At 48.9% G+C, this 21,722-nt stretch overlaps 1 protein-coding gene across 4 annotated transcripts in view; it reads left to right on the top strand.

The window, feature by feature from the left end:
• Nucleotides 1–21,722, top strand: part of CACNB4 (calcium voltage-gated channel auxiliary subunit beta 4) — a 55,714-nt gene that overhangs the window by 8,983 nt on the left and 25,009 nt on the right. For all 4 annotated transcript variants that reach the window (XM_069861691.1, XM_069861693.1, XM_069861695.1 and 1 more), the window contains exons 2-7: nucleotides 14,679–14,798; nucleotides 15,244–15,366; nucleotides 19,327–19,457; nucleotides 20,871–20,947; nucleotides 21,310–21,329; nucleotides 21,438–21,518. In XM_069861691.1, the coding sequence (XP_069717792.1) occupies nucleotides 14,679–14,798; nucleotides 15,244–15,366; nucleotides 19,327–19,457; nucleotides 20,871–20,947; nucleotides 21,310–21,329; nucleotides 21,438–21,518 (552 nt within the window). The remainder of the gene's footprint in view (nucleotides 1–14,678; nucleotides 14,799–15,243; nucleotides 15,367–19,326; nucleotides 19,458–20,870; nucleotides 20,948–21,309; nucleotides 21,330–21,437; nucleotides 21,519–21,722) is intronic.

The following is a 21,722-nucleotide window of genomic DNA, read 5'->3' as shown; positions in this document are numbered from 1 at the left end:
TGGAGCTACAGAGAGCGATGAGGTCTCCCCTCAGCCTCCTCTTCTCCAGGCTAAACAGCCCCAGGTCCCTCAGGCGCTCCCAGAACCCTTGGGCTCCGGACCCGTCCCCAGCTTCATTCCCTTCTCTGGATGCTCTCCAGCCCCTCAATCTCCTTCTTGTAGTGAGGGGCCAAACCTGAACCCAGGATTCGAGGTGCGGCCTCACCAGCACTGAGTACAGAGGGAAGATCCCTTCCTTGCTCCTGCTGGCCACACCGTGGCTGATCCAAGCCAGGACGCTGCTGGCCTTCTTGGCCACCTGGGCCACTGCCGGCTCATGTTCAGCTACTGTTGACCAACACCCCCAGGGCCTTTTCTACCACAAGCTTTCTAGAGACTTTTCCCCAAGCCTGGGGCACTCCGTGGAGTTGTTGTGTCCCAAGTGCAGGACCCAGCACTGAGCTTTGTTGAACCTCATGCTGTTGGCGTTGGCCCATTGATCCAGCCTGTCCCGATCCCTGTGTTAATAGGCACAATCTTTGTCTTTGTCCAGGTCATTTCACCCTTTCAGAGGGAGAGGTCTGTTGGTTTTGGGCATCTTGGTTCTCTTCACTCACGATATCTCTCAGGTCATGGACATGTGCATGCCAAAGCTGGTGCCAGCCACTCCTGATGTCACATTATCTGTGTATAAAGCTGTTTTGGAGCATAGCTTAGATGGAACTTGTCATAGAATGGTTTGGGATAGAAGGGACCTTAAAGATCATCCAGTTCACGCTGCCCCCAACATGGGCAGGGACACCTCCCACTGCTTCTCATTATTTGTTTCATAAACCAAAGAAATGCTGGACTGGGGCTCCCTTGCTCCGTTAAAGCTTGCTGGCTCTTGTGCTGGAGCACTGGCTTGTACCCATCTTTCCCTGTGTTACTGAGTGTGAGAAGGGAGTTCTCCTGTGGAAAAAGACAGGAGAGAGCAGCTCTTGGGAAATGAGGAGATGTGGATGGATGGCTGAGTTAGAGGAGGGTGCCTCCAGGCATAGGTAGGTCCACCAAATAACTTCGGAGCCACCTCCTCTCTCCTGCATCTCTCATTGCCTTCCCTTCCGCTGAGGTTCTGCCTTTCCCTGGCTTGGCTCAGCTCCGAACCCACTCGCTCGGAGCAGATGATGGGTTTGTGTCTATATATACACATCCATATGTGTGTGTGCATACATATGGATCCACGGGGGCTGGGCTCAGGGGGGCCCTTCCAGCCTCAGCCGTTCCGGGGCTCTGGGAAGATGGAAGGAGGACTTTTGGAGCAGAAAGGGAGGCAAGAAAGGGGGGAGCTCCATCCAACTGCAAGTTCTCGTGACACTTCTTGTGCCCACCTACCTATTTTTGCCTACTCCATGGCGCTGATGAGAAAAACTTGATTTTGGAGGATCACCCAAGCTTTTCCACTCAGCATGGAGAGCTGGAGGGAGCCAGTGGTGCCTTATTGTGAGCGTGCACAGCACTGGATGTAAACCTGCATTTTCTCTTTCTTCCTCAAGCTGCCCTTGGAAAGGGCTTGAAGTGTTGAGGAAAGGGATCAAAAGGAGCAGTGGTGGGCTACAAGGTCTAATCCACTCCAGGGCTGTGAGAAGTTTGGCTTTCACAAAGCAGAAAACCCTGGGGGAGAGGGACAGGGGGCTGTTCTTCTGGTTTGGTTGTTTTCTTTTTAACCTAAAAATTCAGGTAGTACAAAGGCTGTGTGAAGACATGGAGCTGTTTGGCCACGCTGTTTCACCAGTCTGGGGAACGCAGCCTGGCAGCGACTTGATTTATTACAGCGACAGGGAAGAAATCATGAGGAAAAAATACTCCCTATCATCTTGCCGCGTTTTGAAGTGGTGAAGCACGTGTTTGAGCTGCTAACATTTCATAGAGACCTTCACTAGCCTTTCTATTTTGAGAAAATCCTCTTATACCAAGCACACTTTCTTTGAGTGTCCTCTTCTGGTTTTTTTTTCCTTCCATCCTTGGACTTTTCCCAACAAATGCTCTACCTTGTGGCTTGGGTTGCCTGTGCTTTCCGCTTCCTCCTGTCCTTGGTACAACGTCATCGCAGTTAGTGGTTACTTTGTCCTAAATGCCAGGTTTGCTTTGAACGTGTGTTGCTGTAGATTCTGTACTCGGTGTTCTTGGTGTGTCTGAAGCAGGAGGATGTTTTTTATTATGACCATAAACAAGTCTCTTGCACCTCTTGTCGCCAGTGGATGAGCTGTAGGGTGTACCGGAAGGTCACTGCTGGAAACTTCTCTTCTCCTGGCTGAACAAGCCCAACTCTCTCAGCCTTGTACAGGAGATACTCCAGACCTCCTTTATTCTACCTAAAATGTTCTTAGGACCTTTTTGTGCACCATAAACCAGAAACATTGGACTTTTTCATGTTCTATTGATTTCTTATTAGAAACTGAACATGATATGGACAGGTGGAAAACAAGACAAGTAAACCCTACGTTTTCAGTTCTCTGTTATTTTTCACTTGCTGCGCCGAGGAGCTGAGTGGTGGGAAGAGCTTTAGTGCATTGTTGGATTGCTATTGTGTTACGTCCCGGAGCAGGTTTGTTTCAGGAATGCATTAAATAATCTTTCCTTTTAATAGATGCAGTCTTCTGTATGTAAACATGCAGTACAAGTGGGAGTGCGAGAGGGGAAGAGTCACAGACTGGAATATTTCCCATTGTACGTATAAAATTCATGGAGTGGAGGTGGATACATGGAAGTTCTGCTGATCACAATTAAGGAGGTGACCTAGGCTTTGACCCTTGCCATTGGATGTCATTTCTAGCACTTGTGTGGCCACTGGTTATACCTGTGCTGAACATCTTTTGTCTGTTATAGTATCATAGAATCATAGACTGATTTGGGTTGGAAGGGACCTCAAAGCCCATCCAGTGCCACCCCTGCCATAGGCAGGGACGCCTCCCACTGGATCAGGGGCTCCAAGCCCCATCCAACCTGGCCTTGAACCTCTCCAGGGATGGGGCAGCCACCCCTGCTCTGGGCAACCTGGGCCAGGGCCTCCCCACCCTCATAGTGAAGAATTTCTTCCCAATGTCTCATCTAAACCTTCCCCCTTCCAATTTAAAGCCATTTCCCCTCGTCCTATCACTCCAGGCCCTTGTAAAAAATCCCTCCTCAGTTTTCCTGGAGCCCCTTTCAGCACTAGAAGCTGCTCTAAGGTTTCTCCAGTGCCTTCTGTTCTCTAGACTGAACAACCCCAACTCTCCCAGCCTGTCCTCATAGCAGAGGTTCTCCAGCCCTTGAATCATCTCCGTGGCCTCCTCTGGACTCCCTCCAACAGCTCCATGTTCTCCCTGTGCTGAGGACTCCAGAACTGGACCCAGGGCTCCAGGTGGGTCTCCCAGAGTGGAGCAGAGGGGCAGGATCCCCTCCCTCCCTGCTGGTCCCTCTGCTCTGGATGCAGCCCAGGACACGGTTGGTTTCTGGGCTGCGAGCGCACGTTTCTGGCTCATGTTGAGCTTCTCCTCCCTGAGCACCCCACGTTCCCCTCTCTGGGGCTGCTCCCAATCCATTTGCAGGAAAGAATTAGAGCTGCAGGGAAGGGAAGGGGCTGTGCTGGGGCAGCAGGAGTGCAGCTCCAGGGTGGCACAGGTACAGATGTCAACACGAAGCAGCTTGGCTCCGGCTGTGCCCACGGTGGCACTGTGCTTGCTTGGCAGTTCCCTGCCTGCAGTACATCCTGGGAAGATGTCCAGTGGAGTAGGAACTTGATAGGAGCCCAGGACTTTCGATCCCTGTTTCTGGAAGGGAGGTACATGAAGTGCTTCTCACTCTGCTGTGAGAGCTGGGTACAAATCCTCCTTTAGGAGATGTCTGTGAGCTCAGTGGGATGGAAGGTGGGCACCCATGTGGAAGTGCCGAGTGTGTCCGGAGAAGAGCAATAAAGCTGGTAAAGGGCCTGGAGAAGAAGCCTTACGAGGAGTGGCAGAGGGAACTGGGGTTGTTTAGCCTGGAGAAGAGGAGGCTGAGGGGAGACCTCATCACTGTCTACAACTGCCTGAAAGGAGGTTGTGGGGAGGTGGATGTTGGTCTCTTCTCCCAAGTAACGGGACAGGACGAGAGGGAATGGCCTCAAGCTGCACCACGGGAGGTTCAGATCAGACATCAGGAAAAAATTTTTCACTGAAAGGGTTTTCAGGCCCTGGCAGAGGCTGCCCAGGGAGGTGGTGGAGTCCCCATCCCTGGAGGGGTTTGAAAGGCAGGGAGATGAGGTACTTAAGGACATGGTTTAGTGGCAGATAGGTCTGGTGGGACCTGATGATCTTGGAGGTCTTTTTCAGCCTGGTGATTCTATGATCGTGAGTAGCCTGCATAGAACTGGGAGTCGTGGCCCCCTGCCTGGAAGTGCTCAGCTCCTCGTGCATAGCCAAAAGACCGCCCTGTGCGGGCTGGGGATGGAGCAGGTGCCCTGCCATCTCCCTGCTGGCATCTCAGAACCCTTTGGCTGTGCTCAGTGCCCATGTTTCCGTAAATCCGAAGGAGAACTGGGGCGTTCATGACCTCTGCCAGCCCTGTCACCGCTGGCAGCCTCTTCCTCCGCAGGCGGTGCTGTGGCGCGTGTCCCTCAGGGTGCTCAGCGGTTCCACGGCTGGGAGGGTTGGAAGAGGTTGCTAGAGCAAGGCATGAGGCCTCTTCCTCCTCTGCCGCGGCTCCTCCGTGCCGCTCGCTGTCTCTGCAGCGTTCCCACCTGCTGCCGAGCCGGGGAGAGCGATGCTGGGCGCGGGTTTACCAGCGTGCCGCGGCGCTGTGCCCTCGGCGTGGAGCTCATGGCACGCGAGAGGGTTTACAAATGGGACTGGGGAGAACTCTTTAGTGATGGAATTCTCCTGCAGGTTTTGTGCTGCGGGAGGCGGGATGCACGCAGCGGCCGCGGCGGTTGAACACAGACCTGAGCCCAGAGGAGCCTTCAGCCCTACAGCTTCCAGGGAGCGAGCGGCTGGCGTGGAAATACTCTGCGTATGCATGTAGAGACTGGAATACGAAACATTTGGTTAAAGCTAGAAGGGATAGAGCAGCTGTTTCTCTCTGAGATCTCATCTCAATCTCCCCTCTTTCAGGTGTACGCGGTTCCCCTCACCCTGTCCCTGCCCTCCCTTATCAAGACCCCCTCGCCAGCTTTCCTGGAGCCCCTTTCAGTACAAATTGGATGGAACCCCATCCCTGGAGGGGTTCAAGGCCAGGTTGGATGGGGCTTGGAGCCCCTGATCCAGTGGGAGGTGTCCCTGCCCATGGCAGGGGGTGGAACTGGATGGGGTTTAAGGTCCCTTCCAACCCAAACCACTCCTTGAGGCCACTTTTCAGACTGCAGCTCCTCACTTGTGGTTTTGGCATCGTGTTGCTGATGTTTGGATGGTTTTTTTATCTCCAGGGTGTTTCTGTACCTTTGCCCAGGCTTTGACTCCGCTCCAGCACTGTACCTGTGCCCTGCTCTTCTGTTTCAGGGCAGATTTATAGGGTGCTAGGAGAACCTGTGACAGCAGTGATGATTTTGAGCAATGTACCTTTTCGAGAATATCCCAAAATAATGGTAAAAGCTTTAGACTGAAATAAGGACTTCAAATCTCCTTGAGCTTTTGACAGATTCCACTCCTGATAAGGCTTCTTTCCACAAACAACAATACCCAGGTGCTTAAATTTGTCCTGTTGGCTGCTCCTGTAGCTTTGTGTTGCTGATGGATGTGGGGATTTTGATGGAGAATGAGCTTTTTGCACAGAATGAGATCTCCAGTGTCTTTCTCTGCTATTGCTTTTCCCAAATCCAAGAGTTTGCGGGTACGAGAGTGATACCTGAAGGATCTTTTTCTTGGATGCTTATTGGATGCTAGTAAGAAGGAATATTATTGTTTCTTTTAAGCCATTTAATTAAGAATCCATGTTGAGAGAATACTTGAGGCAGTTATTAGAAGAAAAAGCGTTTTGTCTTTGAATTTCTAGTTGTTAACCTTCCAGTGACTGTTGGATACTGATATACCATATTAAATTGAAATAGTTTGTCATAAGCTCATAAGAATTTGGGAAAATAGGTTCAAACAGTGTTATATGCAGAAAAAAACATTGCCGTGTCTGGAGTTCAGATGTAGGCTGAGGTTTTAGCTGCCCAGAGCAGGGGTGGCTGCCCCATCCCTGGAGGGGTTCAAGGCCAGGCTGGATGGGGCTTGGAGCCCCTGATCCAGTGGGAGGTGTCCCTGCCCATGGCAGGGGTGGCACTGGTTGGGCTTTGAGGTCCCTTTCAGCCCAAATCATTCTATGATTTCATGGTTCCAAGGTTGTTTTTAAGGCTTTGATATTTGTTCCTGTGTCTAATTTCCCCAAAATACACTGTTTATTTGTCCTGTGTTTTCATAGAATCGTGGCATTGTTTGGGTCGGAAGAGACCTCCAAGCCCATCCAGTTCCACCTGCTGCAGTGGACAGGGTCACCTCCCACTGGATCAGCGTGCTTCAAGCCCTGAGAATATAGTTGGACTTGATGATCTCAAAGGTCTTTTCCAAGCTAGGGATTCTATGATTCTGTATACAATAATAACAAACCTCTCTGGTGTGTGTTCAACACATGAACTAATAGCCAAATCAGAAGAGAAATGATAACAATAAAGACTCATTGTGGGGACCTTTTACTGGTTTTATGTAGTAGGGATAAAAAAAACCCATTGCTCCTCAGCAGGGCTCTGGGAGGGAGCTGCTCAGAGCTGGGGGAACCGAGGACACTGTATTTCCAGCCCTGTCAGGTCCCATCCAACCAGTGGCAGGAAAGTAGCACTGTAATAACCCCAAATCCTGGGAGTCCTGGATTGATTACAGCACTTAAGTTCTCTAAAGCGTCGCTCAAATATTACCTCGGTAGGTGACAGCAAGATGCCCTTTCACTTGCGTTTTGCTCTCAGCACGGACAGTTTCTAGATTGCAAGGTTTTGGGGAAGGGAGTTGCTGTTTACGGAGTGCATAGTGCTTAGAAAATCCAGGCATTTCCTTCCTGAGATATTCCAGCAGTGTGTAACAGCTTATTGTGCACGAGTTCAGAGTCTGGTCCTTGCTGCAAAAGAAATAATAAGAGATCATAGCAGCTGAAGGGCGATTCAGGGGGAGTGGGGAATGTAAAAGGGAAAAAAAACCAAATTGCTTTGTCAGTAAACTTAATTTCTTGGTGTTTAAAGGTCTTTTCCAACCAAACTATTCTACAATTTTATGATTCTGTGAATTCTTTCCTATTCACTATGCAGTGTCTTTTAAACAAAGTAATTTTCCTATAATTACGTTGAAGATGTAAATCTGTTTGGGTGTTTTGTGCTCTGGTGAGACTCTTGGGAAAATCCATGAGAGGAGGGCAAAGTAGAGGGGGTGAGATGACCGTTGTTTGATAGGAATGGTTGGACTCGATGCTCCGGTGGGTCTCTTCCAACCTGGTTATTCTATGATTCTATGACTGCTGAGGAAGCCGTTGCCACCTAAATATAACTGGTCACAGCAGAGAGCTGCAGTCCTCCCTGTAATAAATGGAGTCTGCCTGCCCACCAGGTTCCTCCAGTGAAGAATTACAAAGCATTTGCTATCTGGAATTTGACTGCTGTGAGGTGGAAGGTGGGCATGGAGCTGGAATAGCCACTGGCTTTACCAAGTCAGCATCATGTCAAATTGTGAGACAGTTCAGTGTGTTCTTAACCCCATCTGTCTGAACAGAAAAGAAATATTCCAGGTTATTTTGGTTGTCTAAAACTTGATGGTGTGGGAAGTGGTGACACCACACTAGAAGAAAATTGGGACACTGTAATCACAAAAAAACCTTAAGAAGATGTCTGTGCTTTAATTTAAATGTTTGAATTGGGAGAAGCACATGCTGAAACGCAGGGGCGGTTAGGATCTTCTTGACAATGAGATCTCAAGGAAAATTCCACTTCATCCATCACATCTATGATTATGGAATCATGGAATGGTTTCTGTGCCACCAACTTCTGCCCTTGGGTCCCATTTGCAGAAATAAGATCCCTTACACCCATGAGCTGTGGAGCAGAAACCGGAGGTCACAGCGTGTACTGAGGAGCATGAATATCACTTGTCTGTGCTGCTGAACAGCCCTCCAGGAAAATAACTTCTCTGCTTTATCCAAGCTCTCTAGATTTCCTTTTAAGATTTCTTAAGAAATCGGCAGAAATTCCAGCCATCCTCAGGCACAGGAGAAAGCATGAGTACCAACCTCTGCTTGGTCACCTGCAGCCCTCTGAGAATGAGCTTTTTGGAAACATATCATGGTCTGTTCGCCAGAAGACTCAGAGGTAGAAAATAGATTTAAAATAGTTTCTATTTTCAGGGTTGTTTTTTCTTCTAGGGAGCAGTTTGAAGAGCGTTGGAGAGTTCTTGCTTACTTCTTAAGTGATCAGAAACTTAAATTCATGGATCCATCCCTGGAGGGGCTCAAAAACCATGTAGACTTAGCACTTGGAGACATGGTTTGGCAGACACAGTGGGGTTGGGCTGGTAGTTGGAATGGATGAGCTTAGGGGTCTTTTCCAACCTCAGTGATTCTATGATCCGTAATATTCTGAGCCCGGCTGTTTGTGTCCTGTGGGTCTCTCCAGGACACAATGCTTGGGGCAAATGAGATCTTGGGGAACAATGCAGAGGAGGCAGAGGGAGAGACTTGGGGATTAGAGGATGGCTTAGAAATCCATCACGTTATTCGAGGCCTCGCTGGCTGAGGACTTCATGCCATGTGTCTGCAGAAGCGTTGGGTTAGACCACGTATGGTGAACACAGACGCCTGTATAGTTGGCAGTGTGATTATATTTTATTTGGGGGCAATATCTGCCCCATTTTCTTTCCTTACAGGCTTATGGAACTTTCTTAGCTTCCTAAAGTGTTGTTGGGGAAAGACACGGGGCAACACTTTTCCAGAATAGTTCATTTAGGATAAAAGGGGCAATTTTATTGGCTGGATTGTTATTCTCAGCTGTCACAGCGGCTTCCCCAGAGCCCTGGGATGATCACTCAATGCTCCCAGGCACCAAAGGAATTAGAAATAATAAAGCGGTGTCTCTGTACAGTTGCAGCTTTAGTTTGGTGACTTTTATCACTGTAAAAAACAGCTTTTTTTTTTTTTTTTTTTCTCTCCTGGGCCTTCTGAACAGCTTTCATGAAAAAGAGGGACCAGCTGCAGCGATTGAAGCAGAATCCAGACTAGAGGTGCTCAGGTGTTCAATCACACTTCTTGACACAAGGGATTGGAATGAAACATGGACCAACTGTTAAATAATGAGGTCTTGTGGAGCTGCAGGAAAGCCATTTAGAAGGTCTTTTAGAGGTCAGGGGAGTGATACTCCCCCTCTCCGCTGTCAGAGACCTCACCTAGAGTCCTGCATCCAGTTCTGGAACCCCCCACATAAGAAGGACATGGAACTGTTTGAAGGGGTCCAGAGGAGGCCATGAAGATGAGGGGAGATTGAGATGAGATCTTAGGCAGAAATGTTTTGCTGTGAGGGTGGGGAGGCCCTGGCCCAGGCTGCCCAGAGCAGGGGTGGCTGCCCCATCCCTGGAGGGGTTCAAGGCCAGGCTGGATGGGGCTTGAAGCCCCTGATCCAGTGGGAGGTGTCCCTGCCCATGACAGGGGTGGGACTGGATGGGCTTTGAGGTCCCTTCCAACCCAACCCATTCTGTGATTCTGTGACTTTTCACAAATTCACATCCAAGAGACAATGTGCTTGTGCCACTGAATGTCCCATCAGGACACGGTTCAGTTCCCAACCAAGTCATTTTCTTGCTGAATAAGTGACCCGCACACAAGCCAGCTGCAAAACCGCTTGGTATTGAGCTGTGATTCCAGAATTAAACACTCAGTAATTATTTCCTTCTATATGTTTGGTAAATTCATTTAAGACAACTCATTTGGTGTCTCAGCAACTGGGAAATTACTGCGCAGTTAGAACATCCTTTTTCTTGATGAATACTAATTATTAGAAAATAGGGCAACTGCTGTAACATTGCTTTTCACCATCTCTTTTTCCCTGAATTTACAATCTTGCATCTCCGTTCCCGAGCTGCTTAAGGTTCAGCACAGATTGTGTTTTTACATCTAAGAAATCTGGGTTAAGAAAAAGTACTAGAAATACATTTGCTGCCAAAATACCACATCATCTTCTGTAGGGTTCAAGTGAGCATGCAAAGCGTGCGAGATTTTGCCTGATATGAGTTACAGGCTCAGAGTCACTGGGTGTTACACGTGGGAAAGGTCTGCAGTTTAATGATCTGTGGAGGCTACACCTCTGTGGAGACTACAACTCCCAGGAAAGAGGTTGTGGTGAGGTGGGTGCTGGGCTCTCCTTCCAAGTAACAAGCGATGGGCCGAGAGGAGATGGCCTCAAGTTGCACCAGGGGAGGTTTAGCTTGGATATTAGGAAATATTTCTTCACTGAGAGAGTGTTAAAGCCCTGGAAGAGGCTGCCCAGGGCAGTGGTGGATTTTTCAGCCCTAAAGGGGTTCAAAACCATGTAGATATTGGACTTTGGGACACAATTTGATAGGCACAGTGGGGTTGGGCTGATGGTTGGACTGGATATGCTTAGAGGTCTTTTCTGACCTTAATGATTCAGTGCTTTTATCAGAGCTGAATTATACTAATGGATGAGAGAGAAAAATGAATAAGGGAGAAAATAAATAATAAATTGCCAGAAAAATGAATTCACAGAAGCCCAAAGTGAAAAGGCTGTGGAATAAAGAATGAATCTTTCATTTCCTTGGACAATATATTTATCTGGCAAAGCTTGTTTCCTTCACATTGTCAGATGTGGTGTGGACTTCGAACTCATGGCATATGCTCCTGTTTCACAGCATCCCTCTGTCTCCCCGAGGGTTGTGAGGTTGAGGTGGGGTAACAGTCAATGTGAGAATTTCTCCTTGAATGTCGTGTGCAGGTGTGAAACTGTGGACGTAGGCTCTAAGCCCCAAATTATCCTCTTGCTGCTCCAAGCAGTGTGAAAATACAGAAGGTAAAGGGTCTTTTTGATAAAGCTTTGTTGTACGGTAAAAGATGGGGAATGCCTTTGGTCCTCTGTCTTCTCTCAGGTAGTTGTAGAGAGCAATGAGGTCTCCCCTCAGCCTCCTCTTCTCCAGGCTGAACACCCCCAGCTCTCTCAGCTGTTCCTATAAGGCTTGTTCTCCAGCCCCCTGACCAGCTTCGTCGCTCTTCTCTGGAGAGGGGGGAGCTGGGCTCCTCTCCCAAGTGACAGGGGACAGGACGAGAGGGAATGGCCTCAAGCTCTGCCAGGGGAGGTTCAGGCTGGACATCAAAAAAAAATATTTAATGGAAAGGGTCATTGGGCACTGGCAGAAGCTGCCCAGGTAGGTGATTGAGTCACCTTCTTTGGAGGTGTTTAAGGGATGGGTGGGCGAGGTGCTGAGAGACATGGTTTAGTGTTTGATGGGAATGGTTGGACTCAGTGATCCTGTGAGTCTTTTCCAGCCTAGTGATTCTGTGATTCTCATTCCTTACCTTGGATTGCTTTTCCAGCCCATCCTGCCGCTGTGTGCGGAGCTGTGCCTTGTTTTCGGTGCGACGCCGCAGCTCAGCATCGCGTGAGTCACAGTCCCGGGGCTGCATCTTTCAGATAAGCCACTTGCTATTTGGCATCACTTGCAGGAGAAGGGATCGTGCGGATGCGATTGTACCAATCCGTATCATTTGGCACGCAGGCACTCAGGAGCAGCCTGGGGTAGCCTTGCAGCATCAGCTCCTTTGGTTACGTCTACTTTGTTCTGACAGCATTAAATAGGTCAGTGCTCAAACATAAACCAATAAAGCCAGCGTGGGAAGCGGTGCAGCCAGCGTGGGTACCAATTCCTATCAAAAAACTGCTTACAGAGCTACGCTTCATCGTATCCGGAGGACTCGAATAGTGTGTAGACTTGAGGTGTTCGCTGTTTCCCAGTATGGATGATTTCTGCAAGCCCCCTACGTGCGTGACGCTGGTCTCTGTCCCGTCAGCTCTGTGTTCTGTGCCTTGTTCTCATAACCCTCAGGGCACAGAAAATTAATGGGGAGTGACATGGTCAGAGAGCACGTGTGTGAGGAACAGTGTCTGCTGCTCTCCAAGGCAGCAGCAGTGGCTTTGTCCCAGGCTTCTGTGTTGTTGCAGTGCATTATGCCAGGTCGGACTAAAATCATGGAAAGAAGCCCATTCTTACTGCAGTGTGTTATTTGTATTTATTATTAAGCCTTTTGATTTACTGTTTGGAGAGTGGGGTTACGTTTCTTTCTTCCCTTCTGCTACTTTTGACGTTTTGTTGTCTGTAAGTTAAAAATATGATGATCAGCACCTTTAATGGGTTTTGTATCTCAGGGAATTTAGAGGGCTCCAGAACTGGATCCAGGGCTCCAAGTGGGTCTCACAGAGCGGAGCAGAGGGGCAGAATCCCATTTTTCTATTGCTTTGACCAGTGCAGGCTCTGGTACGGAGCACACCCTGTGATTTTAGGACTGGAAAATTTGTGAATTCCATCTCCTGCTGATAGACTTCCCCAGCAGCTGCTGAACAGCGATGTGGGTTGACGCCATGGGCTGGGCAGGGGTTCTGCTGCTCCTCATGTCACCGAGGTGTGAGGAGCTAGCACACTTGGTGCTTTTGATCAGGGAAAGAATGTTTTTATCCCTCTGTTGGTGATGCGTTTGGTAGCCGAGGTTTTAATTTTGATGGAGATGCGAGGAATAGCGCAGAAGGTGTCTTTGGTGCAGGCCTGGCCAAGCGCCGTGGCTGGGGAGTTCCCTGCTCTCTGCTTCTTCCCGAAGGAAGCAGAAGGAAGAGCAGCGTGTGTAGCTTCCGAGCTGGGAAAAGCTTGTGCTGCTGCCAGCACCTGATGGTGGTTTCCAGCCCGTTGCTGTTAGCCTCGCTCCAGCTCAGGACCCCGGCGCAGGCACCGACTCCTCTGCCCTCCCGCTCACCCTGGGGCGCGGATGCTGGGACGGGATCCTTCCCCTCTGTTAAAATCCCAGCTGTGTGTCGGCTCAATCCTGTTCCTGACTCAGGAAACGTGCCGTGCCCGGTGCCAGCGCCGCGCTCGGGGCCAAGCTGCGAGTGTGTGGCAGGAAGGCAGCATATGCTCGTCCGCGAGCCGCTGCCAGGAGTCTGCTGAGGGGCACGGATTCACATCAGTGTTTCGTAATATGCTACTTGACACGGAGAGTAGGAGTACTGGCTGCTGGGATAGAGTATATGGAATCATGGAATGTTTTCCATTGGAAAAGACCTTCAAGATCATCGAGTCCAACCGTCGGTCCAGCCCTTGGGTATAAACCAGTTTAAGGAAGAACAAATTGAAAGATGTGATGTTGAGAATGGTTCTTCTGGAACACAGATGGAGTTACAGAGTTTGGAGCTCTGTAGAGACACGTGGAGATACGTCTTCAGGTTTTTCCTTGGAATCTGCTGACATTCACTGTCTACAACTCCCTGAAAGGAGGTTGTAGCAAGGTGGGTGTTGGTCTCTTCTCCCAAGTGACAGGCGATAGGATGAGAGGAGATGGCCTCAAGCTGCACCAGGGCAGGTTCACATTGGACATCAGGAAAAATTTCTTTGCAAAAAGCATTCTCAGGCCCTGGCAGAGGCTGCCCAGGGAGGTGGTGGAGTCACCATCTCTAGAGGGATTTAAAAGCTGGGTGGATGAGGTGCTCGGGGATCTGGTTTAGTAGTGGATGGGTAAGTTGGGCTTGATGATCTCAAAGGTCTTTTCCAACCAAGCAATTCTATGACACAGAAATTATCTCTTGCTCTGTTTACGTACAATGCAGCTCCCCTAGCCCAGCCCAGTAGTCCTTTCCTTTGTCTGGAAACAGAACTAGCACTTCCAAGCAGAGGTCAGCAGTTGCCATGCATCCCTCCTGCTGCGCACAGCGCTGGGGAGGATCCTGCTGCAGCTCTGCATCATCCAACCCTTTTGAATTAGCTGCACAGGATACTTTAGCTGGGTTGCTTTATCCCAAGAAGAGGAGCCACCACATACTTCGTGCCTTGCCAAGCATCCTGAATAAAGTCCCAGCCAACCAAACTCAGCTGTGGCGGTGCAGGGTTTCCCCTCTTACAGCCTGTTGTGTTCTGTATCTGCGGGTTTCATTCCATAGTGTCGTGTGGCTTCTGTGTCAACGTGTTGAGTAGCTTTTACTGATGACTTTTGCCACTTTGCCTTCCCTCTGGAAGCACGGGACAAAGCCTGAGGTGCAGCAGCCGCGGCCGGGGGGGCAGCACTTGCCCAGTGGTGCTGTGTGTGCAGGGAGGGGTGGTTCTCATACCTTAATTGAATTTGCTGTGACCTAACCCTTGACAAACTGGTATCTTAAGTTGTCAAACAGGATTTAAATGTCATAGAGATTTCAGGATGGTGCCTACAACTGCACTGTGTTCCGCTGTGTCTGTGAGAAAGAGAAGAAATTCTTCAAGAGCGGAAAGAGGGGTTTTCTCTTGGGTTTTTTCTCTTTGGCTTAGTGCACCCAGTTGGTGAAGCCAGGTTCTTTATCTGCTCTATTCTGCAGCAACAATACATAAAACAACTCAAAAAAAATTCAGGAACTGAAAGTATTTTATGAATCTGGCTGGGGAGGGTGTTCTGTTTCTTACGTGGGGTTTCTGTTTCTTACCCGTGTTTTCTTAGTGATGCAAATCTAATTCCAGGGCTCAGCAGATTCGTACACAAGCAGACCTTCAGACTCTGATGTCTCTCTGGAAGAAGACAGGGAAGCAATCCGCCAAGAAAGAGAACAGCAAGCAGCTATCCAACTCGAACGGGCGAAGGTCTGTTCTTTCCACTTTAATAACAACTACGTTATGTGGCGTTTCTCTCTTGCATGGTGTTGAAATTTTGTTCTGGTTCATAATGATGATGCTCTCTTTTGAAACAGTTCAACAATTGATTGAAGTTCTCTGCAGACAAGGTGCCTGGGGGAATATAGTGTAAATGTTCTCGTATAAATGGGGATAGTGAGTGAGCTGAACTCTGCTGGCTCTGAGCAACCTCATCTGGTTGAAGGTGTCCCTGCTTGCTGCAGCGGGGTTGGACGAGATAACCTTCGTGGTCCCTTCCAATCCAAACCATTCCGTGATCCTGTGAAATTATTAGGTCTGAATTTTAATGTATTTGGCAGATATCCTCTGCTAGGATTTTGGTAACTCGATACAACAACTCAGTTCTTGATTCAGAGAAGCTTCCACTGTATGTGATGTGTGTTTTTATTTGTAGTCCAAGCCAGTAGCGTTTGCTGTTAAGACTAACGTGAGTTACTGTGGAGCTCTGGATGAAGATGTTCCTGTCCCAAGCACTGCCATCTCTTTTGACGCCAAGGACTTCCTGCACATTAAAGAGGTAAAACCAAGGAGGCGTAAAAGGAGATATGAAAGGGAATCTCTTTATTGTGATTTGAAGTCGGGGCTGAGCCATCCTGGATTGAAAAGAGAGCTGGGAGCTGAGTGGAGCCATGAGGGCACGGCACGTCTGTCTGATTAGAGATACTACTGTGGGGATACTTTGACCTCTGTGGAGTGGTTATCTTGCACATTTTTAGCTCTGTGTTACTGACTTATTGGATTTTTATGTCACAGGAAGGGAATAACATCTTGCTATATTCTAAATACCCTTCAATATGGTTGATTCGGATTCTTTTAGTCACATTAAGTTTGCGATGAGATCACATGGTAGAAAGGGATTTTATTGATCAAGAAGTGGAGTAGCACCAGCTTAGAGCAGGTCTTCACAAAGCACCAGGTTGTAAGGGAGGAAGCAGGATACAAGAAGAAAAGAAATATTGATATATAGGAAAACAAGGAGAAAGGAATGGGAATAAATGGGCCCTGAGTATGGCTTTGGTAGAGAAAACCACATTTTATTACACGTTGAGCATGTTTTCTGCAGTTTCATCTGAAATGAGGCATCCAAATTGCATCAACCCCTCTTGTTCTGTAGAGTTGTACATAGGCTTTGCAGCTTGCTAAAGAATGTTTTCATCTCTGCATTCTGGGTTTATTTTGGAGTGTTGAGTGCTCATTTGTCTCTCTCTTTGAAGACGTGTCCATCATCAGAGCACCAGTCTCCTTTCGACTGGGCACATTCAGCATGAAAACTTCTGCACCTTCTGAGGCAGAGGTTGGTGGTGGAACACGGGGTCTTGTTTTAAATTCTTTCTCCCTGAGAAGGACACAGGAGAGGCAGTTGATTCCCTTGCTCCAATTCCTCAGTTTGATGCAAACACAGGAGTTTGATCTGGATCTTTTTGTGGGGTTTTTTTTGGTAATGTTTGTGTGGAACAGTGCTCAAACCCCTGCTGAGGAAGCAGAGCGCTGCCTCTGAGCCTGCCTAGCTCTGCCTGCGGGATCAGTGGCCCCCACTCCTTGCTCCCCAAGCATGTGTTCTGTTCTACCACACCTGAATGTGTGCCGCTTCCTAAGCCTGCTTCCCATCAGGAAAAGGTCCTTGGATAGCACTCAAAGTTGACTGCAGGCTGCTGTATCCATGACAGCACTCGGGTTACTGTCTCAGCCACCGTCCCCGATGTTTTCCCACCCCTACCAGGAATGTTCCCTACCTGACGTGCTCCCTAGCCTACAATGTCTTACGTAACGTTAGGTAGTTCTGTGCATCACCGTGAAAACACATATTTGATCTTGACTTTCCTAGGGTGTGGCTTCCTTTTGTTGGCAGGCCAGGGACTGTATTTAATTCACCGAGCTCCCCTCGTGCTGCCCAGGACCTTTTCCAAGAGAAGTGTCCCGAGGCCATGTTTTGGCATCCTGTGAGCTTTCCAAGATCTGAATGGGCAGGGTAGTGTTGCCACTGAACCGTAACCCACCTGGCCTGCTGAATTTGTCAGCTCTGCTAAGGGTTTAGCAGAGTTTCTTTGTTAACGCCGAGACCTTCAGCTTGCCTGAAGCTGTGGCTGTAACTCAGCAGGGCTTCAGGAGCAATTCCCCATCCTGTAGCTGTGTGGAAAAAGGCTCCTGCAGGAGCTGTTTTTCTAGCAGGCTTGGTTGGACTAGAACAAGGATGGTTCCAGATTTTAGAAGAACGCTACGCTAGGTGAGAAGTGAGGTCACCCTGCTGACAGGGTGAAACATCAGCAGTAGCTGATGAGAGCTATTTTGAGAGTGCGTCCTGGATGGCTCATCTGTCTCCGACGAGGCTACACGTTATGTGCGTGCTTAAGAGATGAGTGGCAGCAATTACTGACGGTGCAGAAGAACTCATGGGCATGGCAACCGGCAGGGATGAACCGAAGTCCTCCCACATGCTGAGTGCGGAGAACAGCATATGGGAGGCGATGACCTAATGCGATCGGCCCCGTGTTCCTTGCTGCAGTGCTGGCATTTGTATTGTTCAGGTGTTCGCAGCATAATGCTGATTCTGGGCTCAGGGCTGGAGGCGTCGCGCAGAGGCCCGTGACCTGCAGCTGGAGGAGAGATTCCCGATGAGCAGCCTGATCTACCCGAGGTGTCCCTGCCCATCCAAGGGAGCTTGGAATTAGATGATCTTTAAGGTCCCTTCCAACTTAAACCGTTCTGTGATTTTGATTCTTGTGTTCGAGCTGTACATTTAGAACGAAAATAGATAGAATAGGCAGGCTGAGAGGGTTGAGATTGTTCAGCCTGGAGAGGAGAAGGCTTTGGGGAGATCTTAGAGCAGCTTCCAGTGCTGAAAGGGGCTCCAGGAAAGCTGGGGAGGGGCTCTGGATCAGGGAGTGCCGCAACAGGACGAGGAGGAATGGCTTTAAATTGGAAGAGGGGAGATTTAGATTAGACATTAGGAAGAAATTCTTCACGATGAGGGTGATTTTAAGCTGAAAGAGGGGAGATTGAGATAGATTTAGGTAGAAAAGTTTTGCTGTGAGGGTGGGGAGGCCCTGGCCCAGGCTGCCCAGAGCAGGGGTGGCTGCCCCATCCCTGGAGGGGTTCAAGGCCAGGTTGGATGGGGCTTGGAGCCCCTGATCCAGTGGGAGGTGTGGGACTGGATGGGCTTTGGGGTCCCTTCTGACCCAAACCATTCTGTGATTCTATGATTCTACTTAGGAAACTGAAATGATAAAATGATGGCACCTCTTGCATGAATAAGAGCTGCATGAGGAGGACAGGTTTCCAAGATGAGGGCATAAGGATTGCATTTCCCCAACTCTGTTGTTATTTCTGTGTACGTATTGGTTAATACAAAGGCAAATTTATTTCTCAAAGAAGCTGAGGCTCCACGTGTTTCAGAAACCTCTCTTGGCACTGCTGTGCCTTTGACAACTAGGACAAGGTATTTATGTGCTGCTTCAGGAACATAAGTGCTTGAGAACATGGAGCTGAGACAACCGGTCTCGTTTCTAAGATGAGATTTCTGTGATAACTTCTTCCTCCAGGCATGCAAACAAAGTCGGTGCTCTCGTGCTTGTCTTAATGGCTCGAAAGGCTCAAAAGTCGGTGGTGAAAAGTAATGTTTCTTTTGAACACTGAGGTGCCTAACGAAGCATGGCAGAGTATGAGGTTTTCAGATACTTCTCTTCAAAAGCTCTGCTGGCAGCCAGCTACAACAAAGCCTTTTCCACTACAATATCCAGTGATAGCACTTTTCATCTTTCCATCATTAAAGCTAGACCTGACTTTCAATAATGCAGAAAACCATCTATTACTGAAAGCTAATAATAAAATTAAATTGTACACTTTCAGGTAGATATTGGAGTTCCTTCCTGAAGGTGAATTTTTCTTCATACACTTAAAAGTGTTGCTATAAAAGCCTCATTTGCAGAGAGGTGTCACAAGCCTGGTTAGAGCTCTGCCATAGCATTATCAGGTTTGTTGCTGGAGCTGGTAAGTTTTCTGTGCTGTCTTGGACAGGTCGTTCTGTCTTTATTTCAGTTCCTAGAATGGCATTTGCAGAGCTTTTCCACCGCACAAGGCTTTTGCCAAGGGGTACACGTTAATAACTTCCGTACCTGAAAGGAGGAAGGAAAAATGGCAGTGGTGGTGATCTTTGGTTTGGCCACTAGGTTTCACCAGGAACCAATCACGATGGTTTTGATGGTGACCTGGAGGAGTTATTTTTATGTTTCACTGCTTGATATGGCTGCTGTGAGGCAGTTTTCTGATGAGACAAGGCCACAAGTTGGTTAGCCTCATCAGGTCACTGCCACGCGCGGCACTGGAACTGGTGACATCAGAGGAGAAGTCACAGCAGGATGTGTTGGGGGAGCTAAACCACCCTGCCCACAACGGGGTTTGAAACTGGATGGGCTTTAAGGTCCCTTCCAACCCAACCCATTCCATGATTCTATGATTCTCTGACCTTTCTGTGTTCCAGAAATACAACAACGACTGGTGGATAGGAAGGCTGGTCAAGGAGGGCTGTGAGATTGGCTTCATTCCAAGCCCGCTTAGACTGGAGAATATCCGCATTCAACAGGAGCAGAAGAGAGGCCGTTTCCATGGAGGGTAGGGATGCTTCAACCTTTTAAAATGATTTAAAATCATTTCTGACATCAGGCAATATTTCCAAAGGTCACTCGGTTCTTTTTTATTGCAGTGCGTTTGAAGGAGTGTTTAATTTGGGATTCCCAGTCGAAATAGGTATTTGCAGAGAGGAGATGTGTTAGGTACTGACGACGGGAAACAAGAAAAAGCTGTGTATTGACTCTGGGAAGGATCAGCGGTACAGGATGAGCAGGCATGACAGACATTTCTGAAGGCCTGAAGAGTTTTAAGTCCCTGTGGGTTTAAGTTAACTTGGTGCTCAATGGCTGCCATGAGTTTTTTCCCAGCTGTTACATACTTAAGGTCGTGGGGTTTTTCTTTCGTATTGCCTTTCTCTCCATTTTGGCCAGAACCTGCGAATGGCACCAGGCTGGGTAGTGTGTTTGACACTAAGGTGGAGGGAAGGGATGGCAGGCAGCATCTGGGGGACCTGGACAGGCTGGAGAGGTGGAGCTGTGAGAACCTCATGAGTTTAACAAGGGCAGGGTCCTGCACTGGGGCCAGGGCAGTGCCAACAGCAAACACAGGCTGGGCAGAGAATGGGTTGAGAGCAGCCCTGGGGAGCAGGACGTGGGGTGCTGGGGGAGGAGAAGCTCAACGTGAGCCAGAAACGTGCACTCACAGCCCAGAAACCAACCGTGTCCTGGGCTGCATCCAGAGCAGAGGGACCAGCAGGGAGGGAGGGGATCCTGCCCCTCTGCTCCGCTGTGAGAGACCCACCTGGAGCCCTGGGTCCAGTTCTGGAGTCCTCAGCACAGGGAGGACATGGAACTGTTGGAGAGAGCCCAGAGGAGGCCACGGAGATGATTCAAGGGCTGGAGAACCTCTGCTGTGAGGACAGACTGAGGGAGTTGAGGTTGTTCAGCCTGGAGAAGGGAAGGCTGCGAGGAGAACTTAGAGCAGCTTCCAGTGCTGAAAAGGGCTCTAGGAAAGCTGGAGAGGGACTCTGGATCAGGGAGGGCAGGGATGGGATGAGGGGAACAGTTTTGAGCTGCAAGAGGGGAGATTGAGATGAGATCTTAGGCAGAAGTGTTTTGCTGTGAGGGTGGGGAGGCCCTGGCCCAGGCTGCCCAGAGCAGGGGTGGCTGCCCCATCCCTGGAGGGGTTCAAGGCCAGGCTGGATGGGGCTGGGAGCCCCTGATCCAGCGGGAGGTGTCCCTGCCCATGGCAGGGATGGCACTGGGTGGACTTTGAGGAACCTTCTAGCACAAACCAGTCTGTGATTCTGTGAAGATTTCTTGCAGCACGGGTATGGCTGAAGACTCCTTTACCATTTGGTTTCCACAGGGCAGTTTCTCATATCTGCTGCCTAAAACCTCACACTTTTACCTGTCTGGGCACTTGGTGTTCATGGGGCTTTTTCTGATACCCTAGGAAATCAAGTGGAAATTCTTCTTCAAGCCTTGGAGAAATGGTTTCTGGCACATTCCGAGCCACTCCCACTTCTGCAGGTAAGACAGAATTTTATTTAAGGAAACTTTTGCTATTTCTAATACTTCTATTTTAGAAATTATGTATGAAAAACGCAGGTTTTCCCCCTTTGCTGCCTTATTAAGACGTACAGAGCAGTGCTTGCGTGCGGAGGTGGAGAAAACCATCTATTTCTAGAGATGCGTTGGTTGCTAAGGGAGTGGGATTGAATCTCGGGGAAGGGGGCAGCTGCCCCAGATTGGAAGGAATGCCCTGGTTAAACAGGGCTGACCAGAAGCCCTGGTCAGAAGCGCTGAGAGAATCCAAAGGGCTTTGACAAAGCAGTTGTTGTTTGTGAGTGTTGTCGTGTGTTTTTTAACCGACTTCTCGTTTGGTCTTTTAGCAAAACAGAAACAAAAAGTGGTAAGTAGTGCTTTCATTTTCATTTTATTTAATTCCAATATGTAATTCCCAGGATTTTCATACAGCTCTTGTTTGATTAATGATCTGAAGGGCTGTTTCTTCTCCTAGACAGAACACATTCCCCCGTATGACGTGGTGCCATCGATGAGGCCGGTTGTCCTGGTGGGTCCATCGCTGAAGGGCTACGAGGTACGTACACTGGGTATTTGAAGTGAGTGTTCCCTTATCTCTAATCCCCCTTGGTACATCCAGCGTGTGTGGTCCCATGCAGCTGTTTTATGATAATTTGAAGTGATATGAGCTTAAATTGTTGTCAAAAATGTTATCTGAGAGCAAAGAGCGTAGTTAGCACTTTGGGTGACGTTCCAGCTGGATTGTTTTCTTGCAAGGTCT

This window comes from Phaenicophaeus curvirostris, chromosome 7, assembly GCF_032191515.1.
Source record: "Phaenicophaeus curvirostris isolate KB17595 chromosome 7, BPBGC_Pcur_1.0, whole genome shotgun sequence".
NCBI classification, from domain to species: domain Eukaryota; kingdom Metazoa; phylum Chordata; class Aves; order Cuculiformes; family Cuculidae; genus Phaenicophaeus; species Phaenicophaeus curvirostris.
This window is presented reverse-complemented; position numbering and strand designations above follow the sequence as displayed.